This window comes from Struthio camelus, chromosome 1 (assembly GCF_040807025.1).
Source record: "Struthio camelus isolate bStrCam1 chromosome 1, bStrCam1.hap1, whole genome shotgun sequence".
In the NCBI taxonomy this organism is placed as follows: Eukaryota; Metazoa; Chordata; class Aves; order Struthioniformes; family Struthionidae; genus Struthio; species Struthio camelus.
Window position 1 is genome coordinate 39916833 of NC_090942.1, and position 19908 is coordinate 39936740.

At 39.4% G+C, this 19908-nt stretch overlaps 1 protein-coding gene across 1 annotated transcript in view; it reads left to right on the forward strand.

Annotated features, from left to right (window-relative positions):
- The first annotated feature begins 826 nt into the window (after positions 1-826).
- The window catches only part of CAND1 (cullin associated and neddylation dissociated 1), a 28885-nt gene continuing 9803 nt past the window's right edge, over positions 827-19908 (forward strand). The window contains exons 1-6 of the mRNA XM_068935004.1: positions 827-1024; positions 5081-5224; positions 16263-16417; positions 18387-18510; positions 18935-19191; positions 19273-19378. Of these exons, the coding sequence (XP_068791105.1) occupies positions 957-1024; positions 5081-5224; positions 16263-16417; positions 18387-18510; positions 18935-19191; positions 19273-19378 (854 nt within the window). The 5' untranslated portion in view covers positions 827-956. The remainder of the gene's footprint in view (positions 1025-5080; positions 5225-16262; positions 16418-18386; positions 18511-18934; positions 19192-19272; positions 19379-19908) is intronic.

The window sequence follows — 19908 nt, forward strand, 5'->3', positions numbered from 1 at the left end:
ACTTTCGATAAGAACACTTCTGGCTTCCAGCCGACATTTTCAGCTACTACGGGAAACGGTGCACAGTTAGCAGAGAGCTGGAAAGGGAAAGGGCTGCAGCCTCCATAAATACCAGGGCAGGCTGCGGGTCACTAACAGCCACGGAGCAAAAGCAGGACACTCGCTGCCTCAGGCAGAGCACCGCAGTGTGCTCGCAGCGCTACCAAACCCTTTACATGTGGACGTCTACTTAGGCCAAACGCGATGAAGGAGACCTTTAGTTACGGCTTCCCTTCAGCCACAGGCAGGGAGCCGCCCCGCCTCGCCACCACCCCTGCGCAAACACCGCCCAACCGCCACACCGCACCGCGCCCGGCGCCCGCATCACAGCGAGGCTCCGCATCCCAGCGGGCAACGCGCCGCGACGGGACTCCGACCACCCCAACTACATTCCCCGACGTGCACCGCCAATAGCCTCGGCTGCGCCGCGGGCGCAGTGCACGCCGGGAACCGTAGTCCTCGATAGCCTCTCCCTGCTCTTCCCCCGCCTCCTTCCCCCTCCCGCCTCTCTCCAACGGCGTCCTGAACTTCCCGCGCACGCTCTGGCGCCACGTCCGCTCTGCCGTCGGGAGACGGGGGCCCCGCCCGCCGGGCCCAGCGAGCCAATCAGGAGCGCCGGCAGCGCGGCGGGCGCCAGGGCCCTCTCGACCTTTGACCCGGCGTCGAGCGCGAGCCGCCGCCGCGGGTGCCCGCCCCGCCCCGCCCCCGCGCCGTGTCAGCAGCAGGCGGCGGTGCGCGTACTGCCCCCCCTCCCCCCGCCGGGTCTCGCGCCGCCGCCGCCGCGCTCGCCCCCCCCCTTCCCCCCCGCCGTCGCCGCCGCCCCGGACCCCCCAAGCGGGCGAGGTGGAGCCGGCGAGGCCGAGAAGACGCCGCCTCCTCCGCCTCTTCCCCTCCCCCCCGCGGCCGGGTCCGTCAACATGGCGAGCGCCTCGTACCACATCTCCAACCTGCTGGAGAAAATGACGTCCAGCGACAAGGACTTCAGGTACGAGCCGTCCCCCGCGCCCCGCCGCCCGCCCTGGCCCCGCCGCTCCCCTCGCCGCCCTGCCCTGCCCCCCCCCCCCCACGGCCGCCTCCCGGGCCTGGCGCCGCCGCGGTCAGGCCGGCGGCAGGTGCCGGCGGCCCTCCGGGGCCGGGAGCCCGGGCTGCGCCCGCCTCGCGGTGGGGGAAGGGGCGCCCCGGCGGCTCTCCGGGGCCGGGCGCGGGTTCCTGCCCCGCCGGGGAGGAGCTGCCGCCGGGTGGGCGTCTGCTCGCTGCTCGCGGAGGACGGGGCGTCCCGAGCGGGTCGGGCTCCGGCCGAGGGGCCCAGGAGCCCGGAGGAGCCGGGCGGTGGCCGGGTTGGCCGGTCTGCGCCGTGTCAGGCGAGGAGGTCAGCGGTTGGCTTCAGGTCACCGTTCTTGGGGGATGCTCAAGGCCCGAGCAGCCGCGGGAGCTGGCTCTGATCTGAGCGGGGTTAGATGAGGCGTGTGCTCCAGGGGTCCCTTCCAACCTCCAAAAATACCGATCCTGGGATTCTGTGAATGGGAGCAGGGAGGGCCGCCCAGCACGGTAGGCTTGAACTTCTCAAGCTCCCGTGGCTCCTGGGTGCTCCATCCTGGAGGCAGAAGGGTTTTGTGCCCCTGGGACTCGCACAATCTGCTGCGGTCTCTGATAGTCTATGTATCTTAATTTAACATAACTAGATTTCTGACTCTTATGGGAACTGGATATTTTTTTTCTTGAGTTTAGGATTTATCACCTTGGGTCATTTGTTTATTTTACAGCAGATAAAGTGCAGACATTAAATATTAGAGAATGAAATAGTATTGCATTTTTCTAAAAAAAAAAAAAAACAGCTAAGACCATATGTTTATACAGTAGTTCTAGGAAAAAACTTCTTAACACATTAGGTTAAAAATAATTAAATTACTTTCTTCATAGTATGTGCATCCAGAAATTCTCATTTGTAGGTCTTATCTATCAAAGTAGGTACATCAACACTAACGGGGAAAAGGCATAAAATGTTCTTGGGTTTTGTTGCATTACTGCAGGCTACAGTGCTTAGTTTGTAGTTAAGGACTATATGTACATCCAAACAACTTTCCTGTCAATATACTAAAATCTAAAAAATAGAGGTGACTTTTCAAATCAGTCAACAAATATCTTGTTTGCTTTTGACAAAGCTATTGTTGCATTGGACACAGGTGTGATAAATTGATGACTCTTTTTTTTTATGTGAATCTCTTTCAAATTGTAGTAGCATGATTTGTTTGATGATAGCTGGAGTAGTTATCTGGAGATTTTAGACTAGGAACTTTAGAAGTAAAAAAAAAATCAGTTAGTCTAAAAAGATGCAGTACAGTATTACCTGACCCATTTAAGTTGTATTGCAAATGGATTCAAACTTTTTTTCTAATAAGTTTTATTGAAGTTTTTTTTTTAATTTTAACAATGTGATTAAGTGAGATTTGCATTTTGTATTTATGAGGAAGATGACTTACAAAAAGCTCTAATCAATTTGCCACTAAATACTAGTTTTAATGAGTTTAAAACTTTGTGCAAGAGAGGTAGGTCACACCTGCCAAATGAAATTGAGGTAGCAAGCACTTTTTTCCCCAGGTGTACGTAGTTAAACCTTATATTGTAAGTGCTTTAGGAGAACACACTTTAGAAATTACCTGCTCTAGGAGCTTTGAACAGCTTTGGAATTCTCAAATACTTTAGAACTTTTTTTAGTGTAGGCCTTTATAAACTGGCTGTTATGTGGTAACAATTTTTATGAAAGCTTTACATATATCATGTATTGGCGTAATGAATAAAATAGTTATTCTCAGCACTAGTAACTATAAGTGCTTTTATTCATAGACCACATATATCTGAAGAGGGATAGTGTAGTGAACTTCCTGATATCAGGGAACTGACTGCAAGTCACAGGTCAAGTAAGTATTTTACTGTACAACTTAGTCTTCCATTTTTTTTTGGATATGCTAAATTGTCTGATGCCATTGTAAGTGGTGTTTGTTGCCTGGAAGCCCAGCCTTCAATTCTAAAATGAGCAATAATGTAAGATGGTAATTTACTTTGTGGCTGTGGGGGAAGTAGGGTTTTTTTTGTGTGTGTGTGTCACACGGCTTCAATGCCAGGTTGCAGTCTATACTGAGTCTATACTCCTTGCTGGACCAAGAGAATGAGTGCTGAGTGTAAGGTATTAAAAGCTACTGATATGCACCACCTGTATGCTGCTGCCTATATAAGGATACCTATAGGGAAATATGTATGTAAGGATAAGCACGTTTGAGGAGGAAGCAGTTGTGACTACAGACCTCATGTAGACTAGTCAAAATCATAGTTCTAAGTTCCAGCTTTTTTTTTTTTTTTTTTAAATGGAGGAGCCTGTCAGGAGGAGGCAGTTGTAGTTGAGTGTAGAAGCTGCTGATGGGCTGAGGACGTGCAAGCTCTGCTTAGTTTAGAGAATTGCCACAAATAGGTGATCAGTGGACTGATAAAGGTAGGAAATGGTAGCTGTTGACTGAGGAAGTGAGGGGAGGATATTAAGCAGATTTAAGAAAAGGAGGTAAAGATAGCTGTAACATGGAGACATTTTTTAGATGTTCTAATACCATGTGACTTTGTGCGTGTCCTTATGCCTGTCCTATCTGTCCATTACCTTTACTTATTAAGTAGCTTTTTTCCTTGCTGTGTTTAAAGCTGATGCCATTCACATTCATCGTCTGTTTATGCACACGTCTGGTTCCTGTCAGATTACAGACTTGCTTCAGAGACTGTTGGAGTGAAAAAAAGGTGTGGGGGGGGTGCCTTAACTTATCTTAGTTAGAAACACCTTGAGTCTATTGGACTGGAATTACAGTATTAAAAGATAGCATGAGTTGGGGTCTGTTGTGTGAGGGTAGGCATCTGGTATTTGTGATGCATGCTAAGGTTATGCAGAGGCTTGGCTTTCATTTTCAGTAAAGAGTATCTATCTAGCATGTCAGGCTGTAGAGATAACCTTCCAAGTATGACCTGAGCTTAAGTGATGTCTGCTTGAGGCTGATGTGTCTGAAGTCCAAATGTCAACCGTAACTGTTTAATTACAGACTATTTTTGTGTCTGAATGGGAGCTGGGATTGGTAGTGAAGCCCGTGGGATTTGTAATTGAGTAATACATCTGTATCACTTTTCCTGAGAAGAAAGGGCATTCAGGAAAGAACAAGAGAACAGAAGCAGATTGGGAAGAAAAAGAAGTGAAAGGCATAAAAACTATTTTTGGAAAGTCATTTCTCACTGTGTTTTTAGATTTTGGATTTGGTTTGGTGAATGTGACAGTGGTATTAAATGGTAAATTAGCTGATGGGAAAGCTGATTTTATTCTCTTGATCTCCCAAGAATTAATCTTGGTCTTTAGTATGGCACCCTTGGACTGAGAACTGGATAAGCTTGATTAACCATTGTCTAGACTATAAACAAACAAATCTGCGCAGGGGAAAAAAATGTGAAAAACGCATAAATATAACTTAATTTTTTCCCTTTATTAATATTTGGCTTGTAGATTTTGTGGGAGAAAGCTTGAAAAAATAATTTTTCTTGCTTAAAAGTTACTTTTAAATAAAATCAGAGGAAGGCTTCCACTGGTTTTATGTTTGTTTGCCTGCCCCTCCCCCTTCCCCGCGGTGGGGGTGGAACATGCAAAAACCCACCCACAAATCTGTTTCTTACAAAATCAATGTAGCTAATGAAAGGACTACTTCAAATCTGGGTAGGTCTCAGTTTTTCTTTGTGGAAATAAATTGGATCTTTGCTCTAACATAATGAAACAGTGGAAATATGTAGTTGTCCTCCTCAAGGAAAGACAGTGGCCTAACTAAAATTATTAAATGCAATTTTTCTCCCTGTTTACAGTAAAATTGAAGTCAGTGATGGTTGCATCACAGAGCAGGTAACTGTAATCCAAGATTGAATATGATTCATTTGATCACAAATGGTGGAAACCAAGAATCTTGAATTGCAGAGTGCTGTGAACGACCCATATCCTTTTAATAATAATCTGACTATCTTTTGTCAGGTTTATGGCTACTAATGACTTGATGACTGAACTACAGAAAGATTCTATCAAGTTGGATGATGACAGCGAAAGAAAGGTGGTGAAGATGATTCTGAAATTACTGGAAGATAAAAATGGTGAGGTGCAAAACTTAGCTGTCAAATGGTACGTGTTCTTTTTCGATGTTATAAACAATTGTCTAATGATTGAACAACTTTTGAATTTGAATTTTAGAAATGTCTGTGTTCCTTGTGGTACAGATCAAGTTCTACTCCTTTGAAACAAATAGCTTCTGCTCAGTCAGATGAAACACATGCATAAAAAGTATTAAATTGCTACTTATGAAACTTGGGTCAGGCCTAGAACTTTCTGTGAAATAAAACTTTGTGGAAAAGTTAGGTCGCAACATATGTGCGGTACTCATCTTTAATATATAGCCTGAAGTTCAGATTAGGGAGTGTCCCAAAATGCAAATAGACACAGTATGTATATATGAAAGTCTTTAATACCAGGTTAGAATTTTGGCCCTGCTGTTCTAATAAATGTTACTTGTACTTCAAAGAGACTGCACAAAAAGAGAATGAGAAAATATAGATGGCTGTTTTGTGTATGTGCATGTGTCCTTTTTTTTTTCCTCACCTTATTAACCATTCTTCTATTTTAAGGTTCACTTTGACACACTGGTAAAATATTTAGATTTAATTAAAATGACAGAATCAATCTGAAGTTTGGAGTACTTTTAGTAAAAGTCAAATAATGTTAAGGAACAGCATTAAATTAAGTGTAAGGGGACAAGAAATGCAATGGAACAGTTTTCAGATAAATCATGAGCATTAATCTAGAGTGCAGGAATTCTTGAATGTATCAAGTTGATTGGAATCCCAGTCACTTGCAGATAGGCGTTGAGAGCCCAAAAATGCCCTACAATGATCCTCTTTTCTTGAGGCTTATACTCAGAGTACTGTTCCATGACAATTTTAAACCAGTCTAAGGTAATGCTGCTGCAGTCCTGTGTTTTCACCCTCTTTGTCCCCTTTCTTGCACTCTTGGTTATGTGATTTTGCAGTCAACTGGTTTAGAGACTTACTTCTCTGAATCTGCTCCTCTTGCAATCATTGGCAGAAACATTGGAAGAAACACTGGTAGGAGTGAAGGATGAGGAGGGGTTAAAGCTCTGTTAACTTGTATTTTTTCTAAGTTTAAGGTGATATGAAGCCTTCCACCTACCACTATGCCGGGAGAAAGCTTGATGTTGTGGAAAGTTAAATTCAACCAATTTAGTTTTCTAAATTTTTGTTTTGTGTTGCCATTCTTTACTTGTATATTTTTATTATGGATTTGTTGGCACTTTGAGCTGGGGAAAACATGTTGTTTTTAAGATGAATTCCTTAGTTTGGATGCTCTGGTGGTCTCTAGATACTATCAGCAGGAACTTAGTTCTGATACTGATAGCTGATTCCCATTCAAGGGTAGATTCTCTATCATATGGGCTTTTAAAATCCTTTCTTGTTGCTTTTTTTAATGTACCTGTGATTCTTTTTTGAGATAGAATTTTTTTTTTTTTTCCTTGGGGGAGAGGAAAAAAGATTCACTGTTTGTTAGAAGAACTTCCTCTTCCAGATAAATCCATGGAAACACAAATGTGAATGGTAGTATTACTGATCACTGCTTGAACAGGTGAGAATCTCTTGAGGGAGGCTTACTCTTTTAAGATTTGATTCTTGAGTTAATTGAACAAAGCAGATGATTTGTACTACAAATTTAAAGTAGCTCAGAGCTGTCTAAAGATAATGGTGACTCGTAGGCAAGTGTAGTAACAAGTAAGCAAAGTTCCTAGTTTTGTCCTACCCTCTACTCAGTTTCATATTTTGGGTACGAAGTGATCTACTTGTTAAAATACTGAAGAACTTGTTTCTTACTCTTTCTTTGAAATGCGCTAGCGATTTTTTTTTTTCTTGAACCTCTCAGCTGTATTGTATGTCTTTTGGATAGGATAAAACGTACTTTTTCTTGCTTAGCAGAAGTCAACTTGGGAGTTTATGGATATTGTGGCAGCTCATTGCAAAATGGTTATGCTATTCAGTTCTGAATAAAAGTGAAAATTAATGAACTGCTTTATTAGGGTTGGAGTAAAAGTGTGTGTGGTCTGAATTTTGACCCTGCAGAAGAGAAAGGAGTATGTTCTTTCAACGTTTGTTGTGCGGGCAGTAGGTGCAAAATAGCTCAGTAACTGCAGTCCACCTTGTCTGTCTTCAAGAATACTTTTAAAATTTTACATGCTCTTTATGTTTTACGACTTGTCTGGAGGAGTTGTTTTTTGTCTACGTGACAGTCAGAGGCTGTTTTACAGTCATCTGATTTAGAAGATACTCTCGGATATTCTTTCAGCGCTTGTTGTTTAAGACTATTCATCTAGTCTGGCATGGTATCCCTGTGTTCCTTTGGGGTGGCAGTAGTTACTCTGCCTGTAGCTCTATCCAGGACTACAGGCATCTGGATTAGACAAATCATACTATTTGTCAAAATCTACCTATTGGTAGTGTTTTGTGGAGTATTTTCTCTGTTGACCCAATTTGTTCATTAATTGATTCATAAATTTGGCGCTGCAGTTTAAGTGTGAACCAGACACCTCTGGTGTGATGCTCTGTCGTTCAGATCTATACCTACGAATTTTTATTACTTCACACTGAAGTAATTACTGCTTACTGAAACCTGTTAGAAAAACAACTATAATGTAGAATTGAATGAACTATTTTCAGTGATTCCTCCCATGCAATTCTGTAGTTTATCTGCATTATCAGTGTGACTGTGCTGGGCAGTAGTTCAATATAGAGAACTCTGTTGCTGTGATGAGTCATTAATGTGAACAGGATGATGCACATATGGGCAGTTGCGTGACTGATCTGGTTCAGTGGCTTTAAAGCATTTTGGATGCTGTGGTAACAGGCTGATGCACACCACACTATATGGGTGATTTGAGTCAAATATATTTTTTCCACTTGTACATTTTAGCTCTTCCGTTGAAGTAAACGTACTTGTTTGATAACCTGAAACCAGTGTATTTTAAATGGTATATTTAGTTATAAGATGAATTATGTCCTTGCCAGTAAGGAGAGTATACTATGTACACCTTTATTTTCAAATGTATGTAACTTAAATTAGATAGTGTGTTACAGTTGCTCTTTACTTCCACAGAAAGTTGAATGTGCTTTTGATATTGATTTAAGAGAAACTGGGCACAAATTATTCGTAAGTGTAATTAACTAGTGAAAAGAAAAAGATCAAAGAGCACTTGAAACAATATTTAAACTGTCTTTAAATACAAGCAATACATACTTAAGTGCAAATCCTTTGTATTCAGAACTAATTTCATAAAAGGAATTTATGGTTTATTCTCTTCTGATGAGTTCTGTTCACAAACTGAGACTAATAATGAGATCTAAGAGTGACATTTACTGGTTATAAGATCCAGTAAGAAATCCAGAAAAGCTTGAGGCACTCTTCCCTTTCTCACAATTGATATATCAACTTTGTTGAACTAATAAATTTAATGCGTAGGACAATAATCTTGTTTACGACTTTCTAGAAACTAATTTCAGGTGTTTGAGCAATTTTTGTCATTTCAGCGATTTGATCCTTAAAATCTCAGCAAGATCTTGAGTTTTTCTTTGAGATGAATCTAATTGACCAGCCTTTGCTCTAGTTATTTTAGTTGCTCATAGATTTCCTTTGAAAAATGAACAGCCACTAAATTCTTTTGATTTAAATGTGTGTTTAATAGCTCAGTTTTAAAACAAAAAAAATCCTTATCTGCATTTCAGATGCTTTTACTTATGGAACAACTTTTTTTGGATGTCTACTTCTAGTGCGTCCAAGTCATTTGTTGTATGATGGGATGGGTGTCAGCTGCAGATCTTTAGGATATGGAAGATTCATTTTACTTGAACTGTAGAAGTCATTCCAAACTGTGAATTTAAATACTTACTCTTTCTAGCACTGAAGAGAGAGATGAGACTGCAGCCTGGAAGCCTACCAAACTAGATTGCTTCTGATTAATAGCAAGTGAATTTGCTAACTTTCAGAACTGCTACTTTGAAGGCTTGTCGTGCTTTTAATATGATACTTTTATTCAGTTTCATATGAATGCGCTTGCTTAGCAGTACATGTGCTTTTTTCTATTTCCTAATGCTTCTGTTTGTAGTGCTTCCATTGGAGCATGCAGCATTATGAATGTGAAATGGCTTCTATAGATTCTGTTCTCGCACCTTTCCAGACCTTAGTCTGACTGGAACACACAAAGAATTTCTTCTCTTTGGATTACTATGGACTGTTGTCATATTTTCGAATTGTGGTCGCTTCTGTCACTTACAAAAAGGGTTTACTGTGCACTAAGAATAGAATAGTGCAACAGTGCTGTAAATGGCCGCTGAATAAGTGGTGTGTATTTGAAGAGAAACTAGTGATGCCTCAATAAAACACTGAAAGAGGAACGTTTGGCTGGAATCAGGTTGTGGAGAGACTTGTGAACTTTTTGAGTAGCTGGAGAAAGCATTTTAACTTTTAGGCAAGTAGTCGGGGATGGCTTGAGGTATTTGAAATATTATTATTGTGGGTAGTAATCTATACCTTGGGAAATGCTCCTGTACACATTTATTAGGAATTTAGCTGTGTGGGTAAATACTCCCTACTGGTATCAATACTTTTCCCAAAAATATTTAAATAAGGTTGCAGTATTAATTAAAATGATTGAAACAGTAACATAACCAGGCTAGGATTATTGTTATGGTCTTCTGAACCCCTACTCTCTCAGTTCTTGGAAGATTAGTAGCTATGGGAGATGGCTTGCTTTAGATTCTGGTACAGTGGCCCTTTCCTAAATTAAAGGGCAGTGCCAGGTTAGGACCTGAGGTTTGGCTGTACTTAACAAAGGATACTCTGTTAGAGCTGTTCGTTTCTGTGTGTCTACATGTGTATATGGAACAAGCGAGAAACCTTCCATTACATCTTTGCTTCTGTCCACTTAAAGGGCTTCTTTTCTGCCTTTCTTTAGAGACTAGTCAGTATGTCAGTTCAGAGTTCTCTTCCAATTATTTCTCTGCATTATCTTCTAGAAATGTACCACAGTTTGTTTTTTATGTAATTATTTTTAAGAGATTTGTCAATTACACTGCAAAGTGAGGAGTAAAGTGCAGCCTTCTTGAATTCATGGAGTTTGGGTGATTATAATACTGTAATCTCGGGTATCTATGGCCTAACTTGGGGAGTTGACCTCAATCTCAAATTAGTTTGAAGTTTTGTGCGTTAACAAAACTGAATTAGTTGTGTATGGGATTGCAAAATTTGTCTTGGTAAGTATGTTTTGCTTTCACTGTTTTGTTTTGTTTTTTTTTTTCTTAAAAATTCCCAAAGGGAATTTTAAGGGTTTAGAACATGAGTAGAGTTCTGGTGGGTAAGGAGAGAAGGAAACCAAGCAGGTCATGGTTTGTGAAGAAAGGTGTTGAAAGTGGTAGGTGTGATTGTCTTGGGAATTTTGTATTGCTGGATATTTATCTAATTGCTATGCCTCAAGCATAAACACTGTTTTCAGTTCAAGGGAGTAAGACATTATAAGCTTAGCTATTTAAAGAGAAGTTCACAACTTTACTGACAGGTAGCTGGTACCAAATAGCTGAATCTCACTCTGGTTAATATTATATTGTAAGTTATACTTTGTGGTTAAATTGAAAGGCTTGCTTTAGATGATATGTCCTTCTCCTGTTTGCCCTCTTGCTTGCTGTCTGTTGCTTCTGTTGAACTTTTCCAGGGTATAATTAGCTCTAACTGCTGTCAACTCTCGGACTTGGAAGAAAGGTAGCAGCATTGGGGCACGTATAGCAGATTTTGGGGTAGCTAAGATGTGTGGGTTTTGTTCTTCTGTTTAAAGCTATATGTGCCATTTTTTCCAGAGTGAAACTCAGAGTTCTGAGCTTCTTGAGTTCTGCTTGAGTCACTGACTTGCAGGTTTCTGAGTCTGAGCCTAGTCCTCCAAACTGGCTCCCTTCAAGAACTGTGTTTGTTGGTTTAGCTTGAGCTGTTGGAACACTATTCTTTTTTTCAGGAGTGGAGGATAGAGGTGATGGAATGATTTGGGGGTCTAGGGTAGTCCTGTGATGTGGGCTGTATGGTGGAGAGACAGCTTTGGAATGACTCTGAGGAACTCTAAAGCAAGAAATTGACAGGTTTGGGGAATTCAGAGTGTTTTTGGGAGCCTTTGGGACAAGAGGAGTGGAAAACTTGACCCTGAGGCAGAATAGAAGATTGAGATTCAGAGGAATGTGGAACACATGATTTTGAAGTTACCCCATAGATGCTTCTAAACTCTGACCAGATTGTACCCCTTTTTTCCATATGCAGCTGCAAGGGCAATAGCCCTGTCTAGAAGGAGGAATCACAATTTCAAAATGAACAAAGTCCCTGGAATTTTAACTATGTCCTCATTCAGAAATTGGTTTGTTATAGTCTGTCACCTTGAAAAATGGAGCTGATGCAAGGCACCTAGGTCAACCAATAAAATTAATACAAAGTAACATTTCCTTGTTGACAGCACTTTAGAATTAAGCTACACATCCTCAGATGTCCACTACTAAAACAATGCAGCAACCAGGGTTTTTTTCTGCAGCAGATCAGGAAAGTACAAAAACTATGGGGCTTTCTGTGCGGTCATTCTTGGTGAGTACAGAACTAAGCTCCTAAGCTAATGTTAGTACTTTTGTGTTGAATGAATACCGTAGCCTTAAGCCTTTCCCTCTGAATGGGAACCTGTGTGTTCCTCTGCAACTGGCTGACAGTTTTATTAGCCAGTAGTGAACCAAGGAGCCAACTGTGTTCTTAGGAGGTTAGACTTAAACTGCAGAGCCATTTCCGGTAAAACAAGAAAGACCACTTTGCATGTCTTCTTGTGCGTTGTATGCTTCTTTCTCAATACATACTGTAAGCGCAGGCCAGAAAGTCACTTTCTTCTTTAGTCTGTAAAGACTCAAGAATGATTTTTCTGTCTTGAAATACTTGTTGGTTTCTCTAACACAATAATGTGAGAATGAAAAAGATTTAAATAGGTAATGTTAAGCTTAAAGTAAGCTTTTGCCTGAGTAGCATAACTTGACTTGAATTTTGGAGTATCTGCTTTCAGAATAATAGTCTATGGGCAGCTTAGTATCTTGCTAGCTCAGACAGAATTTCTGCTTGCCTATAGATTTCCCTTGCTTGGGCAGTGGACTAAAAAAAAAAAAAAAAAAAAGCACTGGGATTATGTGAGGCTCACACTTGAGAGGTAATCACTATCAGAATCTTATGGAATAAAATAAAAACAAGTACATTTTTTTTCCGGTGTGATCACTAAGATCTGAAAGAAAATACTTTGCCTCCACATAGTTTCTTTCCAGTAATCTGATACAGTTAAGATATAATGTATTGAATTTCTTAAGTTTACCAGAACTGCATACTGATATTTGTTAACCAGGATTCAGCTTTGTACCATGAAGTAGCAACTCTATTATATTGTACAGCAAAATTTGAGGTTGTCCCACCTTTTTCTAGTGTCATTATTTGATCTGGGTCATTTTTTGTGGAATGTTTGTTTTGAAAGGCTAATTTGGAAAAAAAAAAAGTTCTGTCTATGTATATCAAAATAACTTGTGACTGAACAGTTTTAAAAGTGTGATAATTGGTATTTGCTTCCCAGTCAGTGAAAACTGAAGTGCAAATTAATATATTCCAACTTTCCATATATTACTATTTTTTTCTGAACACAGAAAGATAGTCCATCTTTGGACAGGCTGCTGCGTTTACACTTGACAAAGGAGTTAAAGTAGACATGCTTCTAGTTTGAAAGTTGTTTTATTGTTAACTATCCTAATCTATTTTTCAAATATCACTATCTGCTTGCTAAACTTAAGCATATTTCAGATGCTTTAATAAGGTCTTGACCATATGGTCCTAATCGATTGAGCAGGGGTAAGCTTGCTTTGCAGCCTCAAAAAGCTGACGTATTTTTAGTAAACAGTAGCATAGATTTGCAAACTTGATTTTGCTTCAAAACAAAATTACAACTATTACACGCTTACAGCTATTTTATTTTGATAAGTTGGTTCGTTCAGTTTTCCTATAGGGTTTCAGTTTGATTTCAGTTCTCCCCGGTTGGTGTTTGCTAACCCTTATAGAGATCAATGTAGTTTCTTAGCTTTGTGGTAACAAGTTGTAGTGAAAAGCAGATGTATACGGTATGAAAGATCAGTATGGAAAAAACAAAAGTTTATGTGGAAGCATGACATTCTAATGCAGTTCTAATATAACCGGTTTGTGATTGACTTTAAGATGCTGCTGCTTTTGTATTTGTTTATGCATGGATTTCCATACGTTTCAGTTTTGTGGTTTTGATTTGTAGGTTAGTGCACTGTATCCAATGTGTACAATGTTGAAGGGCAGATAGAAATCTCAGACCCTCCTCTGTAGGCCACAGAAGCAACTAGGACTTCTTGTCAGTAGTGTCTAGCGCTGTCAGCTGCAGTAGGAGGCTTCACCTGTTATTGCAGCCTTTGAAGTGGCTTAAGCACTCTGTCCTCTCAGCAGAAGAGCACAAATCTGATGGAACCATTGCATGGGCCCACTTGGACTCCTGTACTGCAAGGTGGGCCCTGATTTCCACAAAAATCAGCAGCAAAGCTTAAGCTTTTCAAAAATGCTTCCTAAAATTAATAAGCTAACAAATGTCTTTGAACTCTTCAAATCTAACCAGATTGTTTTTATATGAAGAGCTTGCTTAAAGCCCTCACGCTTTACTGCTCCTCAAAGCTTGCACTGAGGACACACGTGTAGAATCTCTTGAAAACCTGCAGTGCTTTCTTACTTTGGACTTAGTTGAATTTGTGCTGATATGTGTGACTTGAAGTGTGTGTCTTGGGAGGAAAAGCATTGAGGTGCTGTTCAGAATCGGACCATAGAATTTCTTCAGTGGGACACCTGGAGCAGCTGCAGAACATAAGTAGGGGAAGGTCTGTGCACAAGACCAAGTCAGAATGGTATCCGTTATGTCTGTAATTCAGATGGAAATAAGAACAAATGGTAGCTTGCTGGAGATGCTTCTGTGTTTCTGTTAATTCTGCTAGTGGGCTACACTTCAAGTTCATGATTCCTGCTTTTTCTGTAGATGATCCTCACTATTGTTGTCTCCTTTCTTGCCTTAGGCCTCTGCTTTTTCTCCTGTTTGGCTGTTAGCAGCTTCTTGTCCTCCTACCCTTGATTCTGTATGGATCAGTGCAGGACTGAAGCCTGGTAGAGCTTATTAACTTTAGCTTCATGCCACATCTCACCTCTAGTGTTGACAAGTCTCATTAGTAAACATGCTTCATCATTGGGATAATAGTATTATAGATGTCACCACGGAGATGTAAAGAGAGAATGTAGCTGGCAAGATCAGAATACAGAGAGCAGAAGTTTTAAAAACAAGGGAGCTATGTCTTTCAGAGTAGCTGGTTAACTATACTGTTCCTTTCTATGAGAAGCGATAGGGATCCAGCTTATAGTCAGTGCTCACTCTCCAGAATTTGATGCGCTTGTGCTTCATGTAGTATATTTGAACGTGAAAAGAGCAAGTAACTGAAAGTCTCTCAAAATTAATTTCTCCTATCTGAGATGCTTTATCTGAAGGGAGGTGTTTTAAAAATACAGGGAGGAATTAGATAAGCAAATATGGAGTGAAAGGTTGGAGACATAGTGGGGGAAAGAGTAAGTTCTTTGAGTTCTTTTGGAGGTTTTTCACTGGTGGATGAAGTTCCAGGCAGTATTTCTGGTTTTCCTGATAAAGCTTGGGTGATTGCGGCCAACTGCTGACAGTATCTGTCTTACAGTATAGAAAAAAAAATTGTTTTTTTATTTCTGATTACTTAAGTACAAAGGAGATTTTATGAAGTAATGAACTTTTTTCTAACTACCTTTATTGCACAGCAGCTAATAGACTTAGTCATACATTATTTAGTAATTAAATACAGTAGGATGTAACACAGCAAAAACATGGGTGATGCTTGATCATCCTTCCAATAGCAATATAAAGAGCAACAGATGGATGCAGGGATCCAAGGCCAGTGAGACACATGTTGGTCATTACGATAGCCAGTGGTTCCAGCACTGCAAGCTAAATGTAGAATATGTAAGTCAAGCTGGAAATTGTCTCATGTATCATTACATAAAATCTGCAAGATCCTCCAAATCTTCTGATCTGTAACAGGACAGAATTTGGTTTGTAGCTGAAACGTGATGCATATGCTTTACTATGAAGGTCAGTAAAACTGAGGGCCGTGTCTTTCCTGGAGTATGAAGAATGAAGTGGAAGACTTGCTTACTAGTTCTGAAAGGGAGAAAATAGGGACAAAATAAGGTGCTGCTGTTTTTGTATAACTTCCCTTTTGGAACATAGCAGTAACAAAAGGGAGACACTGAAAGTGATAGGGCTAGGAGGATGCTGTGTTTCTTACCAATGAACTGGACTCTACTAGGACGTTCTGCAGTTTCAGTCTTTTCAACAAATAGGAGCAGGTGACAAGGGAATACAAAATTGCCATAATCCTGAGAACAGCTGGAGTGACTAAAAACTCAGCTTTGAGGAAAAGAGGGAACCTTAGTCTGCTGTGTTTGGAGCCCGTGTGAAAGAGGGCATGCCATTTCATTGTTTTATGTTTTATCATTTGCATCCTTTTAATGCACTCTAAGGTACAGAATAAGTGCCTGGGTACATCATATTGGACCCAAACCTTGTCTCGAATAAAGATGCAGTAATAAAGAAGGTAGGTTGCTCGTTTGTGAGCTAAGTAGGCGCTGATGGTTAAGCGTGTAGACTGGAGTTGGTGTCTGGGTAACTTTGTTGTCAATCTCAGCATTAAGTGAGAAGGAAGAGGCGCTTAGGTTTGGAGACTATGAAGCAGAACAATCATGCAAAAACTTTCCATTAGGAGATAAAAAGCAGATATATTAAAACAGTATTTTATCACTAGATTTACTGAGAAAGGATGTTAGCCTAATCTGTTGAAGGTTTTCAGTTTACAAAAAGTTCCTACTTAAGATTACCTTTGGTAGCAGTATAAAGTTTATGAAATCAATGCAAATAGTGAAATAAAATAAGGGATTTCAAATAAAACTGCAGATGTAATGCCCTTGTGTTCTGTTTATACAGTCTCGGCCCTTTGGTGAGTAAAGTGAAGGAGTATCAAGTGGAGACCATTGTAGATACCCTCTGTACAAACATGCTTTCAGATAAGGAACAGTTACGTGACATTTCAAGCATTGGCCTTAAAACTGTGATCGGAGAACTCCCCCCGGCTTCCAGTGGTAAGGCATTTTGTACTCGGAGTGTCAAGTATTAGTTTTATCTCTTTTTGTTACTAATTCTAAAAATGTAAGAAGCAGGGTCCTTTAGTGAAGGAAATGTAGTTCATTTAACATTTGAATTGGTTTCTATCAGAGGAAAAATGTATGGTAGAAATATTCTTTTGGTGACTTCCATGACTGTACTTCCAGATTTACTAATTTTATATATATATATATATATTTTTTTTCCTGTAGCATCACATTAATGTGAAAAACTTGCAATATAGGAATGTTGGTGTAGCAAGTTGAGTGTAAAAACTCCTACTTTAATAATTGTCTGGTAGAGCATTTCTAGACTAGTATTAGTCAAATCTCATCTTGCTTTTTGATAATGTTTTTAAATTGAGTGTAACTCTGGTATTTTTCTTTAATGATCTGATTTCTTGTCTCAGTTTCTGGTAAATGTTTAGGAATTTACCTTGTTTTTCTAACAAATGCCTGTTGAATTAGTGAAATATTTACCTACAATTTGTAAATGAAGGCAATTTTTCCTCCAAGAGAGGTAGCAATGATGAACAGCTCATCAGTTAATAACATTACTTTTTTTTTTTTTTTTTTTTATTTAACTAAAGTGCTGTTCAGGTATCATAATGCAAGGTAGGAAAGAGAATGGAAAAGTGACTGAAAAGGCTTTGGAAATGCAGAGTTTTTAGATGCTCTGAAGTTTAGGTTACCAAACTACTCAGATTTCTACATCCTTTATTGAAAGCCCACAAGTCAGTCATGTTTATATCAAGTAGAAGTGGGATGCATATAGGAATTGATTTTTTTTTTTTTTTAAAAAAAAAAATCCATTTAAGCTTTTATTCTTTTTTGGCCTACACAACACAGAAGTAGATCTTGAGGATGGATGTAAAGCTTAAGAATAGCTGTAGCAAAATCTTCAATATAATCAGTATTCCTAATACAAAAGGAACCTAAACGTTACTTCTTACTGTCAATTCAATGTTATATTGTTGTCTGTTTTGTTAGCCTCTACGATATGTTTGTACTGTCCAATTGCTATGTAATTTTTACTGTGAAATTGTTTTCGGGCTTATATTTGGGAATATGCCATAAATATATAAATTTATTTTATTATAGGAAATAACTTATGTTAATTGCAAATGTAAATTTCAAAGCTCTCAGACTCACAAAGCACAAGTAAATTCATGAAAATCTTTCATTTGAAGATTTTATAAATGGTCAAATCGCTAAAAAGATTCCGCTATTGAACAATATTCATGCAAATGAAGATGAGAGCTAGTTGTGGGGTAGCTATTATTATGACAGATGAGTTGCTTCAATTCACATAACTATTTGAACAATATTAGGCAGTTCTGGGACAAAAACTTTGCAGTTGTGAAAATGTTTTTACTTAATACTTGAATTTTAAAATAGTTTGAGTGTGTGTGTGTGTATATATATATATAAAATATATATTTTACATATATATATATATGTATATGTATTCCCCCTCCCTTCCTCAAATGTTTCCGTATTATTTCAGGTAGACTTAAGTAACTTTTTGTATGACATCACTTTATCTTGCTGTTTCATTACGCAGCTGTTCTTTAGAGACGACTACTTCTGTGCTTTCCTGTAACTTTTAGTTATTCATTTGTTTTTTTTACCTATAGTGCTTTCATTTATTATTCTAGGCTTATCTTGGCATTTTTTTTTCCCCATTGCTTGCCTTGCCAAAAGCAGTGTCCTTTGTTAGATGCACCTTATGTGGGACCATTACAAACCCCTCCTTGGTATGTTTCCACATACTCTTTCGGTTGTAATGTACAGCATACTTTACATTAGCAAAAGGAACTGGTTGTTCAAGCTTATTTTGGTGGGAGGAAAGTTTCTTCAAGTTAAAACCAGGTAGTTTCCTATAGTTGCAAAGATGATCCCTGTGCTTCTGTATTATGACAGTGCTGAGGTTTTGTTGTACTTTCAGGTTCTGCATTAGCGGCTAACGTTTGCAAAAAGATCACAGGACGTCTCACTAGTGCTATAGCCAAGCAGGAAGATGTGTCTGTTCAATTAGAGGCGTTGGATATCATGGCTGATATGCTGAGCAGGTAAACGTCCCTCTTGCAAAACGCTGGTGAAGTAGGAAATGGTGCATAAACTTTGAACTGTAATTCTCCAAATATTAAACTGAAGTTGCTTTCTGTAAGTTATGTGAGATGGTATGGTAAGATTTTGTTGTAAGTATAGGTTGAACTTTAAAGGAAAAAAAAAAGTGAATGCCTGGAAGATCGGTTGGTTAATAGACTGATTACTGTTACCGCTTGAACTGTAGTTTTAAGCTTATTTTAATGTTTTTTTTTCCTTGAAGATATATTGTAAACTCATTTCTTATTTTGAAAAGTTCTACAAGCTTAAATACTGTAATTGGAATTTGTGCGATGCTTTGGGAATATTTAAAGAAACTCTTGTAGAGTATATGAACAAAGTAATCTAGATTCAATTGGTTTGAGTTTGTGTTTTGTCTGTTTTAAGGCAAGGAGGACTGCTTGTTAACTTCCATCCTTCAATTCTGACCTGTCTGCTCCCCCAGCTGACTAGCCCCAGGCTTGCTGTGAGGAAAAGAACCATCATTGCTCTTGGTCACCTGGTTATGAGTTGTGGCAATATAGTTTTTGTTGACCTCATTGAACATCTGTTGACAGAGCTGTCTAAAAATGATTCCATGTCAACAACTAGGACCTATATACAGTGTATCGCTGCTATCAGTAGGCAAGCAGGTCATAGAATAGGTAAGAAAATATATGTAGTTTATCTGTAATGTTAAAAGTTTTTAGATGAGAGTAATTACTTTGCTAATTTTCTTTTATCAGGTGAATATCTTGAGAAAATAATTCCTTTGGTTGTAAAGTTTTGTAACGTAGATGATGACGAACTAAGAGAGTATTGCATTCAAGCCTTTGAATCCTTTGTTAGGAGGTAAGTTATTCTCAGGTGCCTGTTTTGGGCTTTCTTAGGATATGATAGTGTGCCATTTGGATATAAATGTCCATTGCTGCTTTTTGAGTAACTGAGGGGGATTAAAGCAACTTCCTCATAGAAGAGGTGGTCTCCTTTGTACCAAGTATTTTTGCAGGCTTTGAGCTGGAACTGTTCCTTTAACTCTATCTTACAATTTAACTGTTAAGCAATGTGTTATATCTGTGCTTTGGAAACTCTCCTGTGCCAGAGCTGCTTGTGCGTGTTGGGGGGAAGAGGGGAAATCTTTTAATAAAGACAATATTTATTGTCCAATAGCTGTGACAAATACTTGTTATCTGAAGGCATATCTTGAGCTTCTGCAGTCTTTCTGTATAGTACATCAGGTTACATGGTAGCATTGTACTTTCTGCCTTTCTGACCTTAATTTCTTGAACTTATAGGCAGGACAGGGTATGCTTCATTGTGCTGCCATGTGTGGGATTTTTTTTTGTTTTAGTCTCTTTTTTTTTTTTTAAAGACTTTATTTT